The 19,583-nt window shown below is 37.8% G+C and overlaps 1 protein-coding gene across 1 annotated transcript in view; it reads left to right on the top strand.

Annotated features, from left to right (window-relative positions):
- LOC126295108 (uncharacterized) overlaps positions 1–16,511 on the top strand; it is a 72,975-nt gene extending 56,464 nt beyond the window's left edge. The window contains exon 6 of the mRNA XM_049987365.1: positions 1,750–16,511. Within this exon, the coding sequence (XP_049843322.1) occupies positions 1,750–1,967 (218 nt within the window). The 3' untranslated portion in view covers positions 1,968–16,511. The remainder of the gene's footprint in view (positions 1–1,749) is intronic.
- The last annotated feature ends 3,072 nt before the right edge of the window (positions 16,512–19,583 follow it).

Raw genomic sequence — 19,583 nt, 5'->3', positions numbered from 1 at the left:
GATGAAAACGTCCGGTAAATATGTGCTGTAAAATACATACCTTAAACGTTATGTGCACTTGTTCACTAGAAGACTTGTGTTTCAAAATAGCAAAGATGAACAAGTGCTCATAGCTGTGTACGTAAATTAACAGGTGCTGGCACCTATAACTTAGACACTTTGTAGTCGTCGGATGGCGTTTCCTGACATTGGTTCCTAAGTACACTACTGGCCATTAAAATTGCTACACCACGAAGGTGATGTGCTACAGACGCAAAATTTAACCGACAGGAAGAAGATGCTGTGATATGCAAATGATTAGCTTTTTAGAGCATTCACACAACGTTGGCACCGGTGGTGACACCAACAACATGCTGATATGAGGAAAACTTCCAACTGATTTCTCATACACAAACAATACTTTACTGGCGTTGCCTGGTGAAACGTTGTTGTGATGCCTTGTGTAAGGAGCAGTGCGTACCATCACATTTCCGACTTTGATAAAGGTCGAATTGTAGCCCATCACAACTGCAGTTTATCGTATTGCGACATTGCTGCTCACATTGTTCAAGATCCAATGGCTGTTAAGAGAATATGGAATCGGTGGGTTCAGGAGGGTAATACGGAATGCCGTGCTGGATCCCAATGGCCTCGTATCACTAGCAGTCAAGATGACAGGCATCTTATCCACACAGCTGTAACGGATCGTGCAGCCATGTCTCAATTCCTGAGTCAACAGACGGGGAATTTTACAAGACAACAACCATCTGCACGAACAATTCGATGACATTTGCAGCAGCACGGACTATCAGCTCAGAGAATATGACTGTAGTTACCCTTGACACTGCATCACAGATAGGAGTGCCTGCAATGGTGTACTCGATGACGAACCTGGGTGCACGAATGGGAAATCGTCATTTTTTCGGATGAATCCAGGTTCTGTCTACAGCATTACAATGGTCACGTCCGTGTTTGGCGACACTGCAGTGAACGCACATTGAAGCGTATATTCGTCATCGCCATACTGGCGTATCACCTGGTGTGATGGTATGGGCTGCCATCAATTACAGGTCTTGGTCACCTCTTGTTCACATTGACGACACTTTGAAGAGTGGACGTTACATTTCAGATGTGTTACGACCCGTGGATCTACCCTCCATTCGATCCCTGCAAAACCCTACATTTCAGCAGGATAATGCACGACCGCATGTTGCAGGTCCTGTACGGGCCTTTCTGGATACAGAAAATGTTCGACTGCTGCCCTGGCCAGCACATTCTCCAGATCTCTCACCAACTGAAAACGTCTGGTCAATGGTGGCCGAGCAACTGGCTCGTCACAATACGCCAGTCACTACTCTATATGAACTGTGGTATCGTGTCGAAGCTGCACGGGCAGCTGTACCTGTACACGCCATCCAAGCTCTGTTTGACTCAAAGCCCAGGCGTATCAAGGCCGTTATTACGGCCAGAGGTGGTTCTTATGGGTACTGATTTGTTAGGATCTATGCACCCAAATTGCGTGAAAATGTAATCGCATGTCAGTTCTAGTATAATATATTTGTCCAATGAATACCCGTTTATCATCTGCATTTCTTCTTGGTGCAGCAATTTTAATGGCCAGTACTGTAGAACGTGATCTACTAAATTCCCTCTTCGGCCTCTAGACATGTTAACATGAGTTGTAAATCATGCTGTATGTAGATGTAAATTTATTACTTAGACATTACATCATTCTCTAGCTGAGAGAGTTACATTTCGGTGTTGCCATAGGGTTGGTGGAGTGGCACCCGAACCTGGCAACGGGGGAGGCGATCTCGGCACTGCTGGGTCTGCCACTCGTGGCGGCCGCCACGGTGCTCGCCCTGCGCGCCCACCTCTCGGCCAGGAAGGGCACCGCCAGGGAGCCGGATGCCTGCGGGGGCGGAGCCACCACCCGAGCCGCCGCCACGGGCACTGCCCGCCTCTGCAGTCCCGACTCCTCGTCGTAGGGGCCCTACGCATTCCTCTCCTAGTGTAAAACCGTGATCTCACCGTGTTAAGTCTCCTGCCCCCTCCCCCTTTCCTACCACGTTACATTCCCACCCCGTGTGCTCCAAAAAACCTACACTTTTGTTTTGATCTAGAAAGTTCTCAAAGACTTAAGTTGAGATAAGAGACTACATACGCCATAAAATAGAAAATTGTGTGGTTTTTTTTTCAGACATTGTTTTCCACATATCCTCTTTATTTACTGCCACCTCAGTGTCATAAGAAACAATTAGGATGAGACTTTTCCAACTATCATGGCACAGTTAAAACTGAGAACTTTCTTGATCAATGGTGTGTGTTTTCATATCATAGCACTTTGCATTGATCCATATCTGACCAGTTTTCTTCAATATAATGTTTTGAAAATTTGAACTGAGTGCTTGGTGGTTGAAAAATTATCTGCAACCAGGGATATATATATATATATATATATATATATCTTAATGCAAGTGGCCATTTTGCATGGTAAAGTAATGAAAAAAGTAAAACCTGGTGAAAGGTGCGGAGCTTTTTTGGCTCCGTTACGCAGACTGAATTTCTTTCTAGTATTTCAGATGTGAGTTTCTGCAGTACAAGTAATGTCTGAAATTGTCATCCATTAATAGCTATCTCCAGTAATAGATGCGTTCCTCCGAAATTTGTTAGTCATGCTCCATCATTATAACACAGAAAAATATATATAACTGTAGGATTTGTAACAAGAAGTTGTACAATGGGACTGTTGCTGCTTATACGGCTGTGTCACTGTGTGGTGAGAGAAAGGAAAAATGTTGTTTGCTCACAAGGATTATAAAGTATAAAATCACTTAAATGATTCGTGAAATGCCATAGGTAAAAAGTTAGAAAATCAAACAGATCTTATCAATGCAGTTGCAGAAAATATACAGCTCTGTTACATTGGCCATCGTATTCTTGGCAGGAGCATGATAATGTACAAGGGTCTTACTGAAGTTAACAAGCAACTTATTACAAATATTAATAAATATAACAGTGTACATAATGTTGATCTAATGAATTTTCTGCCTCATGGAATGCACAACGGAGATCCAACAGTGTCTGGATGTAGCTGGTAACATTTATAGTTGCTGAAAATTGGCCAGAATGTAACCCTCTGCATCCAAAAGCTGCTACTCATAATTTCCCAGGCAGAGTATCTGTTTGTGCTTTAGTTTTTGACTGCAGCAATCAGATGCTACCATTCCATATTTCAAAATCATAATTATGAAAACAGCTTTCATCACTTGTCACAGTTGTCATCAAAACTCCTTACCCTCCATTTTGTCATCTTACAGCATTATGTCATAATTTTTGTTTATTATGTTTTATCATCTCCAAGTTTGTTGAACACCTCATAACACACCAGACAGCAAAGACCCCAATCAAAGTTCCGTGTTCACAGATGTGTTCCAAAATTCATCAGTGGTTGATAACATTAATTTTCATTTTTAGACAATGGATTTGACTTCATACAACATGAGAAGGGAAATATGATAGCATACATAGAGGAGGGTGATGACTTAATAAATTTCTAATATACCTGCCATTAATAACAATCATTAAGTCGCCACTTCCACACGTGGTTCAAAAGTAATAGATCAAATTCTGCCCTCGTAAAGTTGCCATAGTGTGTCCAGATAACTCCACAACCATTCACTTCACATCCCATAAACTCCGCTACGGATTCCAAATGACAATAAAAATAGAACATACTCTTCTGATAAAGTTAATTTCCATCTGCTTGACAAAATTCAATGTATTCAAATCCAGAGCAACTATTTAGGCTTCAATCTCCAACAAACATTTATTGATGTTATAAGCTTTATACACTAAAAGTTCAAGCTTGTTAGATAAACTGAATGCAGTTTGAGGCATTTACATTAGCAAACAGTGGAAAGTTAAGGATGGAACAACAACAATACCTAAATGATAGGTTGTTACCCATTACTTAAAGGAGATATTGAGTGGCAGGTAGTATTTCTGGCATTCTTTTTCACTGCGCCTGTTTGTGACTCAACTCTTCCTCTATGTGATGAGCAGAAATCTGTTAATACCATTAACGTAAAGTTGTGAGAACCAATAAAAGTCCTCAAAGGGGTCACATATTCTCCCCACAAGCAGCTGTTACATCAAAAGAGAAAAACACGCTTCCGGTAGTCACATAAGGTACAGACTGACATTTCAAAACATAATAAAAACTTGAGACAAATGCATGAAACATACATTAGGTCAGCTGTTATGAAAAATGGGTGTCACAAACAAGTTTCTGGCACTACAGTTTTGAAACCACTAATGCAGACCTTGTTTTTTTCCTGAATATTGTCAATAAATGTGGGACACATTGAACACAAACTTTTCAAAAATCTGAGCTTTGACACATTTCCTGCATTGTACTGTGTCTGTCACAAGTTTTACTCATTACATTGCCCCACCCCCCCCCCCCTCACCCTGAACTTGTCAACTCTTCTCCCGTTGAACTCTATGCAGGCACTTCGATGGGGATGTTACGAGGTTTCCCTCAGCCGCTCATGTCCTCTTCTTAGAAGTATTTCACCCAAGTCCTAACGCTGCACACATTTCCGTATGCTCTCTGGTGTCTGGGATGAATTTCAGCAGCAGATTTTTTCCTCTTTAATAAGGAATTCAATGCCATCATGCTATCAAAAGAAAATGTCAATGCTGGCCAGTTTGTAAATCTATCCTGCTGTTACATGACAGGCATTAATGATGTCAGAATATGTCAACACAGAATCTTAAGTCTGAAGATTACAATACTGCAGTTGTCTTTGCTACATTTTTGGAATGACAGTTGTAACAAATGGTTGCTCATGCCTTTCAGTACGACCCTAGTATATAATGTAAATCTGTACACAGCAAAGAAATTAGAAGTGTAGCAATATGAGTCATCTTTATTGGTGAGTACAGACTTGAAAGCAGAAGATTGTACATTGTGATAATTGTGAAGCAAGCTGTCCCAAACGTCTTCCAAGCATTTTCCCCGTGGACCAGAATTCAAGCACTCAGTTCTGAGATGTACCTTAGAAAGTAAGAGCTGTCGGTACGTACCAACTTCTCCGTTTGCTTGAGACTCACTCATTGCAATATTTTGAGCTCTTAAAATGCCGAAGCAAATGGAGCTGTTTGTCCATCATTCCTTATTCATAGATTGCTATAACTTGTTAGATATCACACCACTGAAACAGTAATGTTGTATTAATTATCCTTGTTTTGGGTGAAAACTGTATACTCATATAATTGCACTTGGTAGTGAAAATGTCGTGTTAATAGACTTTTGTGATTGTCGGTCTGTGACTGTAACTTTCAGGTTATGGATAATTTTACTCGTAGTTCACTGTCTTTAGACACTGTATTTAATTCCCCTGTTTAAGTCAACATTTTTCAGACCTACAACTCCATTCTCATCTCCTGTGAATGATTTTTATTATTTAACTATGTTAATAGAACAGATGTATTTTAATACAGCCTTGGACCACATTTAAGTCATGTGGTAGTGTCATAAATATGTTAAATCATTTGGATAATCCTTTATTTATTTTTTAATTTTATCATAAATGCCTTTCTTGTAAAACTCGTAACTGTGTCATTAATTTCGTGCTTGCTGATAAACCGAAGCTCATGTAATAGCCAAAAAGGCAATGCAACCATTGAAAATTGAGTTGTAGCTATGAAACACTTTTGACTTAAACAGAAATGTGATGTATTACTGATAAAAACATCTCTGTCCTGCTACTTTTAAAATGTGTACCAATGCCCCTGCCACTTTTAAGCTTTCACCACAATGCCAATGGGTGGATTAGCATGCCATTTTGTTGTTTCTTCTGCTGATTTTATTACATGTTGTGTGCGCCTAGCAAGATTTTTAGAGTATTATTGAGAAACAGTTTTAAGCAGTACAACTCTCTATAAAATATTTTGTTTAGGATTAAGTGTGAATAGGGAGGTGTAATTCTTTGATGGAGAAAAACAAAAAGGTATAAAGGTTCTACACTACTCAGACTTGTACCCCATACAGTTGGAGATAATTTTTGGGGTGTTTGAGAACTGTAATAATAATTATAAAGGTGTTGAAAGCTTTATTTATTTGCCCAAGGCAATTTATGTTGAGTGTGCAGCCCACCACTAGATAAATGTCGAATTATGGGTCTGCACCAGTATCGACGCAACGCAAAATGTTGTAATCCTGTGCCTTCTTTATCAGTGTCACATACCTAAGCAAACCTATATTTTTGGATGTGTACATCAAATGTTGCACCTTCTTGAGATGACGAAGTGGTGAGGACGCTAGCCATCCGTTTGAAGTGTCTGCTGCTGCAAGGAAATGAGTAAATTTGTTGTTCTGCATTGACATACAGGGTTAGTTTACATCAAATGGGTGTAAAAGGAGCGGGCTGACTTGTCAGATTCTGTGAGGAATGTAATCATCATTGACGTATTAATGGGTCATTCTATGTGAACAATACAAAAGACAAACATCTTCAACTTAAATGTTTCTGATCTCGTTCACATTTGGTACAACGAATAATACTAATAGGGCATGAAAAAATCTGTTGTATGATGTATGGTGGGTTGCAGAGTATGGATGTAGAAGTAGAAAGATAAGAAAAAAACATGAAGAGGTGTAGCCGTATTGGGTGCAAGTGAACATCGGATACCAGCTGAGAACTCCTCCATTGGATATTATGTCATTAGCGGACCAGTCGCCTAGCCATAAGCGGCAGATTTCAGACATATAACCACTATTCCTGCTTTGCATATCTCCTCAGTTTTTCTTGTGAGGGTGAGCAGGTTCCATTTAATGATTATATGAGAAAACTGTGGCAGCCAGGAACTGAACTTAGTTCTTCATCTACACACATATCCTGCTACCCAATTCACAGTGCAGGAAGGAAGGTATCATTGCTTGTGATTACCCTTCCTGGTCTACTTGCAAATGGAGTGAGGCAAAACTGATTGCCTGTATGCTCCTATGTGAGCCCTAATCTCGCTTACGTGGTCCTTAAATGAGTTGATGTTGGAGGCAATAGACATGTTGCATTTTATCACATTCGCTACTTCTCTAAACTTCTTTAGTGGCATTTCATGAAAATATTGTCTTCTATTCTGCAGTGATTTCCGTCAAAGACTGTAATTTTTTTTTTATTATTCCCATGTAAAGAGAGTGTTTGAACGTGAATTCCTTTATGAAGATTGTTTATGTTTTCTCTGAGCCCAAATTTTCTTCATGTGTTCACTGTGTTGTTTCTTTCACTCCGCTGTCCATTTGCATCCTGGTCTCTTCTGTGTTGTGGTGTCAAATTTATGTTTTTTGATGATGTTCCTGAATTCAGTTCTATTTTCTGCATCATTTACTGTTATGTGTGCTTGTCTGAGGTCCTCTTCAACTTCTTTTATCCATTTTGTTTTTACCTTGCCTGAGTTGATGACTTTAAGAATTCGGTTTGAAATTCTGTTTTCATTCAACCTGTGGATATGTCTGTAGAACTGCATTCTTCTTTTCCTTATTGTATCTGTAATCCTGTCTGTGTATTTATATAATTCTGATTTTTCTCTTCTTCCAGATTCCTTGCTCTTGTATTGGGCCAAAAATTTTTCCTGAGAATTTTCCCTTCTTGTTTCTCCACTTCTTTGATTTTAGTTTGCCCACCTATTTGTGTTGTTTCATATGCATACAGTGCCTCCAGAAGTACAACAGTGTTGTAGTGCCTCAATTTTGTGTTAATGGATATGGACTTTTTGTTATAATAGTTCCACGTGAGTTTATATGCTTTCTGTAATTTTTATTTTATTCTTTACTCATTGAATCCCTGATGGCTGGATAATTTCTCCCAGGTACTTAAAATGTGGTACTTGTACGATTTTCCCACAGTTTGTCACAATAGGCAATTTGTCTTGTGGCACTCCTTCTTTTTACTGGGTTTTCTCATACGAAATTTGCAGGCCAGTTCTTTGCCCAATTTCGTGTTACTTCTCTATGGCGTTAGTGGCTTCTTTTCTTTTATTTGTGAGGATTGCAAGGTCATCTGCAAAACCTAAACACTTCACACTGAATCTATTATATTTTTTAATGCCAATTTGGATTCCTGTGACTTATTTTTCCTATGTCTTGATAATTTTTTCAAGAATGATATTAAAGAGTAATGGTGAAAGTCTGTCATCCTGTTGCACTCCAGTTTGGATTTCAAATGGTTCAGAGATATCCCCCATAAATTTAACCTTGGATACTGTGTCAGTTAATGTTTGCCTAATGATTGCTCTTGTCTTTGTCAATTCTGAATTCTTCCAGCGTATTGCAGTGTGCTACTCTGTCTTTTTAAAATCTACAAAAGTAACTACTGTGTTTCAGATTCCAAATCTGTTCTATGCATGATCGTCCCTTGCGAAAACCAGCCTGGTATTCTCCTATTTGTGGGTCAGCTTGTTCTTCTAATCTATTCATGAAAACTCTGGATAAGATTTTATATTTGACAGGTATGAGTGACATACCCCTGTAATTATTTGGTTCAGTTTTGTCCCCTTTTTTGTGGAGTGGATGGATGAGTGCACATTTCCATCCAGAAGGGATCTGCTCTGTTTCCCAAATGTTTAATATGATTTTGTGAATTTTTCCTGTTAATCTTTCATCATTTAGTTTCCATAGTTCTGCAATAATTCCATCTTCTCGTGGGGCTCTATTGCTTTTCAGTGTCTTGATAATTTCTAGTATTTCGTTGATGGTTGGTGGTTTAGTGCCGGGATTTGGTGTAGACATCTGGTAGTGAATATCCTCTGTAGATCTTTCACACTTGAGGAGTTTGTTGAAATCTGCGAGGATTTGGCAATTATTCTTCGTGTTAGTTTCTAGTGAACCATCTGGTTTCTTGAAGCAAAGATTGGGTGGGCTGGTATCCTGCAGTATGTTCTTTAAACGTCTTATCAAAATTCCTGGTGTTGCTCTTAAAGTTTTGTTCTATCTCATCTAGTCACCATTTGTCATAATTTCTTTTTTCCCTACAAATTTTTCTGATGTATTGTGAGTATTGAAGTTTTTCCAGGCAATGGTCCTTTCTTCTGTTACTTGGTCACATATTATGTTCCACCTCCTGTGTTTTCTCCTTCTCAGGGTTTGATCCAATTTCATAACGAATTTGAGGATGTCCACAAGTTCTGTCCAGTTGTGGTGTTTGTCTAACTAATTTCCTGTAAGATGTTTTCGTTGTTGAGTTTTATGTATTCAGGGTCTGGTCTCGGCACTTTGTTTAGTTTTGGCTTTTTTCTATTGGGTTGTAATCTGGTCTTTATTTGTAGATGATGGTGGTCTGATTCAAAAAATTCTCTTCTCGTTTTCACATTCAGAATTTCTGCTGTGTTACTCTTGGAGATGGTCGCATGGTCTACCTGGAATTCATACAACATTGCGTTGGGCGACTTCCAAGTATACAGTCTGTTGTTGGGTTTTTTGAATTGTGTTGACATAATTACGAGGCCGAAATTTTTGCAAAAGCTTATCAATCTTTCCCCATTCTAGCTAGTTCTCTTGTGAGCTGTATGGATTCCGATGATTTTCCTGTAATTTTTCTCTTTGCCTAATTGTATGTTAAAGTCGCCTAACAAGATTATTGCATGGTGTTGGGCAGTTTTGTTTGTCGTCTCTTCAAGGTCATTCCAGAAGTCGTCCACTTTCTGGAGGTTCTTCTCATTATAGTAATTTGTGCCTGCCTGTGCATTGATGGCGGCTTTGTTGGCCGATTTGATGGAGAGACATTCTTAGGCAGACTGGAAGTCAATGACAGAGTCGCTGATAGATTTGTGGACTACAAATGCTGTACCAAACTTTCTGAGTCCTTTCTCATTAGTTTTAACTGCTGGTTTTCCTTTGTAGATCATGTAGTCGTCTGAGTCAAATTGATTTTCGTTCGTAAATCATGCTTCCTGGATTGCAAGGATTTGGATCTGGAACTTTTGCAGCACGTTTCTTGATCTTGCCCAGTCTGAAGGGAGTATTAGTATTAAGTGACCGATGAAGTGTCTTTGTTTTGTGTGTAATAATTTGGACGTTGTCTGGTTCTCAGCCTTAGGCGTAACATGATGCTCCTGGTCCCCTGGAATCCGATGACCAGGTAAAGCCAGCCTTGCGACTGGTGTCCGGGGTAGTGGATTCATTCCTTGTGTTATCATCATGTTTGGTTTTCAAGTTGAAAACTAACTTGGTGGTGGTCCTTCCGAGGAAAGATCATGAGGAATACAACTTGATTGTTGAGATCAAGAAGGTTGCTGCAGCTGCACCATCTAGGCGAACAGATGCTGACCCCTAACCACTGGATACCAGGCAGACGTTAGTGGATTTCGGTTGATACTTTTGGTCCGCCCTGGTTATTTTATTTCCCCGGTACCCTCCATATCTGGAGAGCATTCCCCTATCCGCGACGTGGGGAGGTGCCCGATGGGAGACTATCAACTCCACACGGGATTATTATTATTATTATTATTATTATTATTATTATTATTATTATTAGTCGCAAAACTTCCAGTGTGGAATATGCTAAGTAAAGATGGTTCATTTTCCGTTCTTCTGGTTCTTTTTATTTGTTCACCAGTTTTTCATTGTTTGCAGGAGTTTAGCTCTTCTTTCTTCACTCTATTTTGTTCTGGTTCTTCAGGCTTTTGTCTGGTTTAACCTCTCATTTTTCCACTTTCATTCCAAAATTGTTCCTTACATCTATTTATTCTATAGTGATTTTGGCTATTTCCAAGTCGTTTTTTAACTTTTTGGATCCTTTCTTGACCATTAGCAAGGGAAACCTCATTATATGGCCATAGAATCTGAGACGTCTTTTCCTCGTGTCTGTCTCTATATTAGAATATTCTTCAATCTTGGATGTTTTCTGTAGTCAATATCCATTCTATGTCCATCTTGTCCCAAAATTTTCCTAGTTATTTTTCTTTCTTCTTTCTTTAGGTTTTCTATATCAGTTTTCTTGTTTAGTGCCAAGGTTTCACTGGCATGTAACATTGATGGTTTAATTACTGTTTTGTAATGTATAATTTGGCATTTAAAGATAAACATTTTTTGTTATAGTGGTTTTGAACTAATCCTAAACATTTACTAGCTTTTTGTATTCTCTCTTGTTGTGCATAATTTTCAGAGGTAATTTCTCCTATATATTTGAAGTGTGATACTGTTAATTTCTCCCTATTTGGTTTGTAATTTGAAAATTTCTGAATTTGTTGTTGTAAACACCGTCTTTTCAAATGATATTTGCAGGCTGACTTTCTCTGGACATTCTTTTAGAGTTTCTATCTGTTTTATAGCCATCTCACAAGAATCTGCCATTATTGTGAGATCTTCTGCAAAGGCTAAGTAGGGAATTCATAGGTTATTTTATTTTTTCCCCCTAATGAAATTGGTTTCCAGTAATTTTCTTCAAGTTTCTTTTCCCATTCTTCCACGACTCTATCTAGAACTGCATTGAACAACAGTGGCGATTAACCCATCACCTTGTCTAACCACAGTTTTTATCTAAAATGGTTTTGAAAGTTTTTCCATAAATTTCACGTTGGATGTTGTATTTTTTAATGTCTGCTGAATGATTTCTGTATTTTCCGATCTAATGCTTGTATTTCTTATATTATTGTTATTATTATTATTATTATTATTCCTCTGGTGTCCTCTAAAATCGTATAAAGTCTTGTTACATATGGCAGTTGACTTTGATTTCTCTCTAGTCCAGATTTGCTTCAGTTTTCATGAGTGGGCTCACTTATGTTCTCCATCCAAGGAGCACAGTGTCTTCTCTTTGGTTTCTCTGTCTCAGTGTAGCACGTTCTTCACTATCTTCATGCGGTAGATATCCCTGTCAGAGGTATCATTGGATTTGCTTTGTAGGAGTGTGGAGGACTTTTTTGGTACTTCTGAACCAGGGGATTGTGCTTCTGGGTTTTGAATAATAAAATTCGGAGATCTTCTTGGTCAAACTGTTCCCATTCATTTGTTTGAAGCAGCAATAAATTTGTACACATCTTTTGCAGATTGTGTCTGCAATTTTTCAATTTTTGCCATAGACATTCTTGTTGCATCTGTTTTGGTGTATGCCATTCATGTAATTGGATCCCATGATTGTCCTAACAATTCTACACTCTTTTTCTCTTCAGTTCTTCAAGGAGGCCATTATTTGCATTTGGGGATAGGGTTTCAGCTGTATAGATAAATACTGATTACAGAACTGTTTCATCAAGATGTATCTTAGCATTTTATGAAAGGCATTTTTTGTTGTAGATTGTGTGCAATGTTTGATAGGATATTTCAAGTTTACTTATTCCTTCATTAAGTGCTTCCTTGTCCAGTCTGTTTTTCAATATGGTCTTACCTATGCACTTAAATTTTCCTTTCTGGTGCTTTCTCCATATTTCGTCTAGTGTTTGAAGGGGATGTCTGCAGATCATTTCGTTTGGTGGTTTCCTTTAACAGTTCAATTTGAAACCTAGTAGGTTCTATGTCACTGGTATAATGCCTGTATCATTGGCAAAATCTAGACTGTCTACTATGATCCCCTTGCATTTAGTTCCCATTCTCATCAGGCTACAGTCGGTTCTGTTGATCTTGTTCACCAGTCACTAAGGATTTTTCAGGAACACTGTTGAAAAGCACCAGAGACAACCCATAACATAGTATGACTTCTGTTTTGATCTGTGAGGGAGCCTAGGAACTTTATTGTGGACTTTTTGTGTGTCAGGGTGACCCTAGTTAATGCCAGAAGTTTTAAGATCAACCCTGAATTCAGCAAGGAAGTTTAACAGAACTTGGTGTTGATGTTTTTGTTGTTAGATATTTCATACTCGGGTCGCACAAATGGTATCATCACCATTTTTTACTTATTATCAAGTCACCATCAGATGATCTTTTTAAACAGATAAAAAAAGGGAGGATGTAAGATTAGTAATTTAATTTCCCTCTTCTTTCATAGCTTCCATTTTCTTTCTTTCTAAACTAATCACTTGATTTGACACTGTATTTCAGTAAGGCAGCATGGCTAGTCTGTGTACTCTTGTATCTACCATCGACCAGTGGAAGATGTAACAGCACACTTCTGAGTTGCTTCCATGTCTTCCTTTGATCCTACACAGTGAGAATCCCAACTCTGGAATAGTACTCAAGAATGGATAACACGATTATTCTGCATGCAGTCTCCTTTACAGCTGCATTATGTTTTCCCGCAACTCTCCAATAATATCAAGACATTTAGCTGATGTGACTGGTCCAGCTGACATAGTTTAATACTGTACTTAAAAATTGCAGAGTGTTTCTTCTACTCATTCAGTTAACTTACATTTGCTGTAAACTGAAATGGTGAAAGCACATTTAGAGTGCCGGCAACTTTTGGATTCTGTGCCAAGGCTTGTAACAACTTGCACGAAAAACGAAGGGAACTGAGTATGACTAATTGTGAGACAGCTGTCAACAGCCAGTCAGAATGCTCTTTCATAATTTAATATGGCTCATAAATAAAGGTAGGTATTTTGTTGTGTTAGATTAGAATTTAACCACATCATTAGAATTTTCAAAAAGAGTGGAAATAAGGCATACAAGTAGATTTTCAGTGACGAATGTATATCTTAGGAAACACTGCACATCAGTCTATTGTAGCAATCATATTTTAATGTTGAGGTTCACTGGCTTCGCCAACTTGCAAACAGATTATCGCATTCCAACCTAACCTGGGTCTTGGGCCATGCTACAAGTCAATCTCTCAGAATATCTAGTCACCAAAGAAATTCAGAAGTCAACAAGCAGCTTATAAATTCAAAATAAACAGATCAGAGAAAGTTATTCTGGCACTTGGAATTTCAAAAACAAATGTAATCAATTCATATCTTTTGCTGAAAGAAATAATTAGATTTGGTGATTCTCATTGGATACCATATACAATATGGTAATGTCAATGAATTGCCAATATCAGCATGCAGGGGAAAAGGTGTCAACACTATTAAGTGTACTTTAGCCAAATAGTAATGCATCCAAGTCATACTGGATTCTGAATGATGACACTTTCATCTCTGACATTCCTTGATGATTACTTCATGTTTGCACTTTTGATTTGTTGACATACATTTCTCTATAGTCCATGAATGAGAGATGCAGCTGAGCTTGTCCTGTCACAGGAATTAATTTGAAACGATGTGAGGAAAGTAAAGAAAACTGAAGCTGGCACACTAATTAGACTTTTGAGACATGAATACCAGTTACATGACACACTTTACCTTAGACAGTGTGTTTGGTACCTATGTGCACAGTCTGACTTCAGACACTTCAAACTCTTTGGCAGCTTCTGATCCAGTCGGCTTGTTTTTACCTGCCACATGCCATCCTCAATATTTCAGTAATGAGAGAAAAATCCCCGATGTCGAGCTTAATCCACCTCCCACACACATTGCACACGTTACATCCTGCCATTACTCCTGAACTGGTTTCCTTAGCCACCACAATCTGTTGCTTCTACATTTCATGTTTTCATTAAAGCAATTTTCAGACAAATTGTGTATAAAAAAGAGAATTGTTCACAAACAAAACATTCCGTGCCAAATGTGTCCATAATATTTTGAAGCAATGTCTAGTTTCATATAATATGCTTCTTGTTAAACAGTTTCTCTTTTATATTTGTCCATAAAGTGCCAAAGAAACTTTTATGTCAAAGATTGATGTAGCTAATTATTGTACTTCGCAATGACTGCTATATTGTGTAGCTAGTTATAGCAGCTTTTTTGTTTGTAACTATTCATTGGAAACATTTATGATAAAAATAGTATTAGAGAGTAAAAAATGTTATCAAGGAGATTGCAAATGTGCAAATTATGATTATCTACAGAATAATGTATTCTTATTTTTTGAGTAGTTCTATTTATCTGTTTGTTTTGGTTTTAAGAGACAGGAATTCTAGCATTTGTGTGTTATATCTCCTTTCTAGAAAATGTCGTGTAGACTAGTAGTATGATAAAGTATTGAAAATAACATGTGTTGAATATTTGTTTAATTTTGAGGTAGTTAGAATAGTTGATGTATGCATATTCTGTAGCATGTATTCACAGGTGCTTTCTGTGTGTCAAAAATTAGATCTTTGCTGATAGATTGTTAGAGCAGTAGAATTTGAGAAGAAATTGCTCTGTGATTTACAAATTTAATGTCGAGCATCTTAAAATTTCGTATTGTATTTTTACCTCATTATTTTGTGTGCATCACTTTGCAAGCATTTTTGTACGTGGTTTCCTTTCGACAATCTGGGAGAACATTGTATTGACTTTCCTATTGGAGGAGTTATACCTTTTTGATGTTCTTTTTGCTGGAGTTGTTAAATATTTTTATAACATCTCTTAAGCTTCTTCCAACTTTGTACTAAGTCTACAAATTCTGAGTGCATTGGGGTCTAATTGTGTATATTTTTCAAATTATCTCTAGTTTGACAATGTGGTGATTTACGTCACTGTGTTGTGCAATATTGAACGGAGGATCTCAAATGTTAACTTTTTCACCGCTTCGTCAATTGTAAGGATTTGCTGGCACCTATTGTATAAGCTAGGCCCTCTGTAGCAAATGACATAACTGTGTTATAGCATATGTATATCTCACATACATTTGTGTGTAGAAATTGGTGTTTAGCTAATTATGTAGATTGTAGTATGTATAGTATACTGTGAAGCATATCTATACACTCGGCGTGTCCGCCCGGTGCGATGGTTGTGACAATTTCTTTTTCTGCAGATATGTTCTCTGTTAAGCCCTAGGGCATTTTTTTTTTAAATGGTGCCCTTGGGGCACAGTTGTTGAAGAAGTTTGCAAAATCTATATATCAATGTTCATGCTTGCTTGTGGTTGTGTATTTGCCAGCACTGGCATTCTTAGCTATTTTAATCAATGGTTGTTAATGGTTGTTTCAAAGGAGAGAGAAACTAAAAGATTCACTGCTGAAGGAACAAATTGAGTAGACACAGCACTGCAGTTCCTGTGTGCAAATAGGGGAGTGTTGGTTGCTGTGAAAGATGTCTGGTTTTTCCTTGTAATGTAATGGAAGTCAAAATTGGAACTGAATTGACAAAAGAAAGACTGAGCAGGCAGTAAATATCTCAGTTTTGGTTCATACCCCCATTTTTCACTAGCTGTGGGCCACACTGTTTCAACCATGTCTTTCTTTGAGCTTTGACTAAAACGCAGTATGTATTCTGTGAGCCTGCTTTTTTTTTTTTTTCTTTCCTTCAATCAGTGTGTTTCCAATTTTCAACTTTGGCTTTTCTTGGAAATGCTGGTATCTCCCAAGTTTCATGGTGAACAGGTCATGTCCTCCCCCCCCCCCCCAATTTTTTGGCGGGTTTTGCCACATTCTCTCTCTCTCTCTCTCTCTCTCTCTCTCTCTCTCTCTCTCTCTCTCTCTCTCTCTCTCTCCCCCCCCCCTCTTCCCCCTCCCCAACTCCCCAAACCCACATAACAATTACCCCCAATTTTGATGTGACATGATGATGATGATGATGATGATGATGATGATAGTAGTAATAATAATAATAATAATAATAACAATAATATAATTAGTTGAAAGTTTGTTTGACCTACTGATGACCACACCAAATATTTTATGTCCTCTTTCTTTTATTTCAAAAAGTTTTTAATTCTTTGCCTGTGGGTTCATCTCTTCTTTGTTGTGTCCATGTTGCCCCTATGTTTTCCTTTATTTTCTCATGGAATCCTGTGAAAGATTTTACTTTTGCCTTGAACTTTTCTGTTTCCTATTTTTCTTCTATTATTTACATGTTGCTCAGGTGTGCTTTAATTTCTTATATTAACAGAATCTTCCATCGGTTCTTGGTAGAACAACATTATAATAAATGAAAAGCACCAGTTTGCTTTTGTTCTACAATATTACTTTTATTGTTAACCAGTTTTCGGCTTACAAGGCTATCTTCATACATTTACTGAGTATTACCACCAAAGAAGTTAAATGTTAGCAGACAACATTGGAAGAGAAGTAACACACCTAGACTGAAGTAGAAACATAAAGTAAGTAAAATCTTTGCAATGAAAAAGTAAAAACTAAACAGTACATAAATAACAATGGAGTTTTGTGCTAAAGGTTTTCGTGTCTACTCCATTGTTATTTATGTACTGTTCAGTTTTTACTTTTTCATTGCAAAGATTTTACTTACTTTATGTTTCTACTTCAGTCTAGGTGTGTTACTTCTCTTCCAATGTTGTCTGCTAACATTTAACTTCTTTGGTGGTAATACTCAGTAAATGTCTGAAGATGGCCTTGTAAGCCGAAAACCAGTAATATAGTAGAAAAAAAGCAAAGAGGTGCTTTTCATTTGTTTTAAATTCTTAGATTCCAACATCATGTTTTTGGTTTCTCTAAAAAAAGTTAAAATTTTTCTCATCTTTCCAGCTGTCGATTGAATAAACTCTGTTTCTTCTTGTCTCTAGTATTTGTCTTTTAGGTGTCCGTCAAAGGCAACTCTTCATTTCTTCTTGCATCTGATATTTGTTTCTTTTTTTCATAAGCTGCTTTATTACTTCTTAATTTCAATTTCCCACAGTCTTATTTTCATCCTAATATATCCCTCCTCAGGCATGTGGTCCTGTGGCCCACTTTCAGTGTTTCAGTACTTATTTCTTTAGCCTGCTTGCTGATAACTTCCTCTAGTACATAGTTGCAAATGCAGTGCCATTATTTACTAAATAAGAGGGCGCATTAGCTATTGGGCAGAGCACACTTATTCCAGCTTTCACACACAGCTTCTTGTGAATTTCCTCACTGCCTGCGTCATTGCTAAGGTAGCAGTAAAGAGAGATACTGCAAAATAACTCACCGAGCCATCACTCCCTATTACGTATTGCGTCGTACCTGTTCTTAACTAGCATGTACCTGTGTGATGAGTTTATGTTGAATTCTGACTTTCTCTCTCCTAACTAATAATTATAAATATCACTTCTCTCTTTGACAAATGACATGGCTGTTTCATTACAAATCTTGGCTCTTCCTGTGATGCTCTTTAGTGTTTTGTACAGATTTTATACCAGTTACTAAAATTATATTTTGATGAAATGCTCATTATTTTGCAAAAGAATGCAGCATGTGTGCCTGTTGATGAGAGGAGGTTAATTTCCTTCCATCTCTCTCCCTCTCTTTGGAATCAGGCCCACATGTCATGCTGTCTGTTTTATATGTGTACACGTGTGTATATTGTGCCGAAGTCTTGTTGTCCAGTTTCCAGATTTTAACTGCTGTTTGCCACATTGCAGAATATATTCTGGGCTGTGCTGACAGTTCTGTTGTTGCTCAAAACCGCTGACAATTTTACTTTAGTTTTTCACGAGGAAACAAAGATTATGATGATGAAGCAGAGTGCAAAGACGTATGTTTTGTGTAAAAGCTTTGGAATTAAATATATATGTATATTTTGTGGAAAAGACATCTTTAAACCTCTGTCAGATGATTGTACTGTGTCCATATCTGTCTATATCTTTACAAATATATTCTGTGTATGTAAAATAGTCTGTGTTAACTTCTTATTAGATATTCCAAAATTACCATAATTTTCCATAAATGAAAGTGTACTTCTCTGTTGCAGGAACTTACTAAATAACGAGCTAAGACCTTTTGTCAGTTCAGCTACTTTTGTCATAAAAATAATTGACAATTTTGGGGATAAAGCAATCAGTAATATTTTCATTCACTATGGGACAGTATTCTGGGATGGATCCACACTTAAGCAAAAAGTATTCATTACAAAAGACAAAGTAGTTAGAAACAAGTATGTGGTTCACGCAGAAATATCTTGCAGGCATCTCTTCAAGCAGCTGGTAATATTAACCACAGCCTCACAACTTCATTTATCCACTTACGAAATTTGTTATTGACAGTCCATCTCAGTTTGAAATTAACAGAGGCATTCAGAAGCACAATTATCTACATTATCCTTCTTAATGACTCCAACTTTTGCACAGAAAGAGGTGATACAAGGGTAATCCCAAAAGTAAGACCTCCAATTTTTTTTATAAGTACATAGACCTGTTTATTTCTACAATGGTTTACATCACTCTACAGCTTGAACATTTAGCTATTTTTCGACATAATCACCATTTCTGTTGATACATTTTTGTAGATGCTGTGGCAGTTTTTGTATGCCCATGTCATATCAGCTCACCACCATGCTGTTCAGAAAGTTATGAACCTCTTCTTTCTCCTCATCGTCGGAGCTGAATCGCTGGGAACATAATTAACACTGACAGGTACTGTGAGACTCTGAAAAAACTCAAGCAGTCAATTCAGAACCGGAGATGAGGAATGTTGAACAATGGCATACACATTCTCCGTGACAACGCACGCCCACACATCACTCGGCAAACCGTTGCTCTCCTGCAACAGTTCCAGTGGAACATAATCACCCACCCACCCTATAGTCCTGAGTTGGCGTCCAGTGACTATCACCTGTTCCCTAGGTTAAAAGAACAATTGGCCAGAAACAATTCAGCTCAGACGACGAGGTGAAAGAAGAGGTTTATAACTTTCTGAACAGCATAGCGGTGAGCTGGTATGACATGG

The sequence above is a fragment of the Schistocerca gregaria genome, chromosome 11 (genome assembly GCF_023897955.1).
Source record: "Schistocerca gregaria isolate iqSchGreg1 chromosome 11, iqSchGreg1.2, whole genome shotgun sequence".
NCBI lineage: Eukaryota > Metazoa > Arthropoda > Insecta > Orthoptera > Acrididae > Schistocerca > Schistocerca gregaria.
Note: the sequence above shows the minus strand (reverse complement) of the source record. Positions and strands in the feature narration are given on the sequence as shown.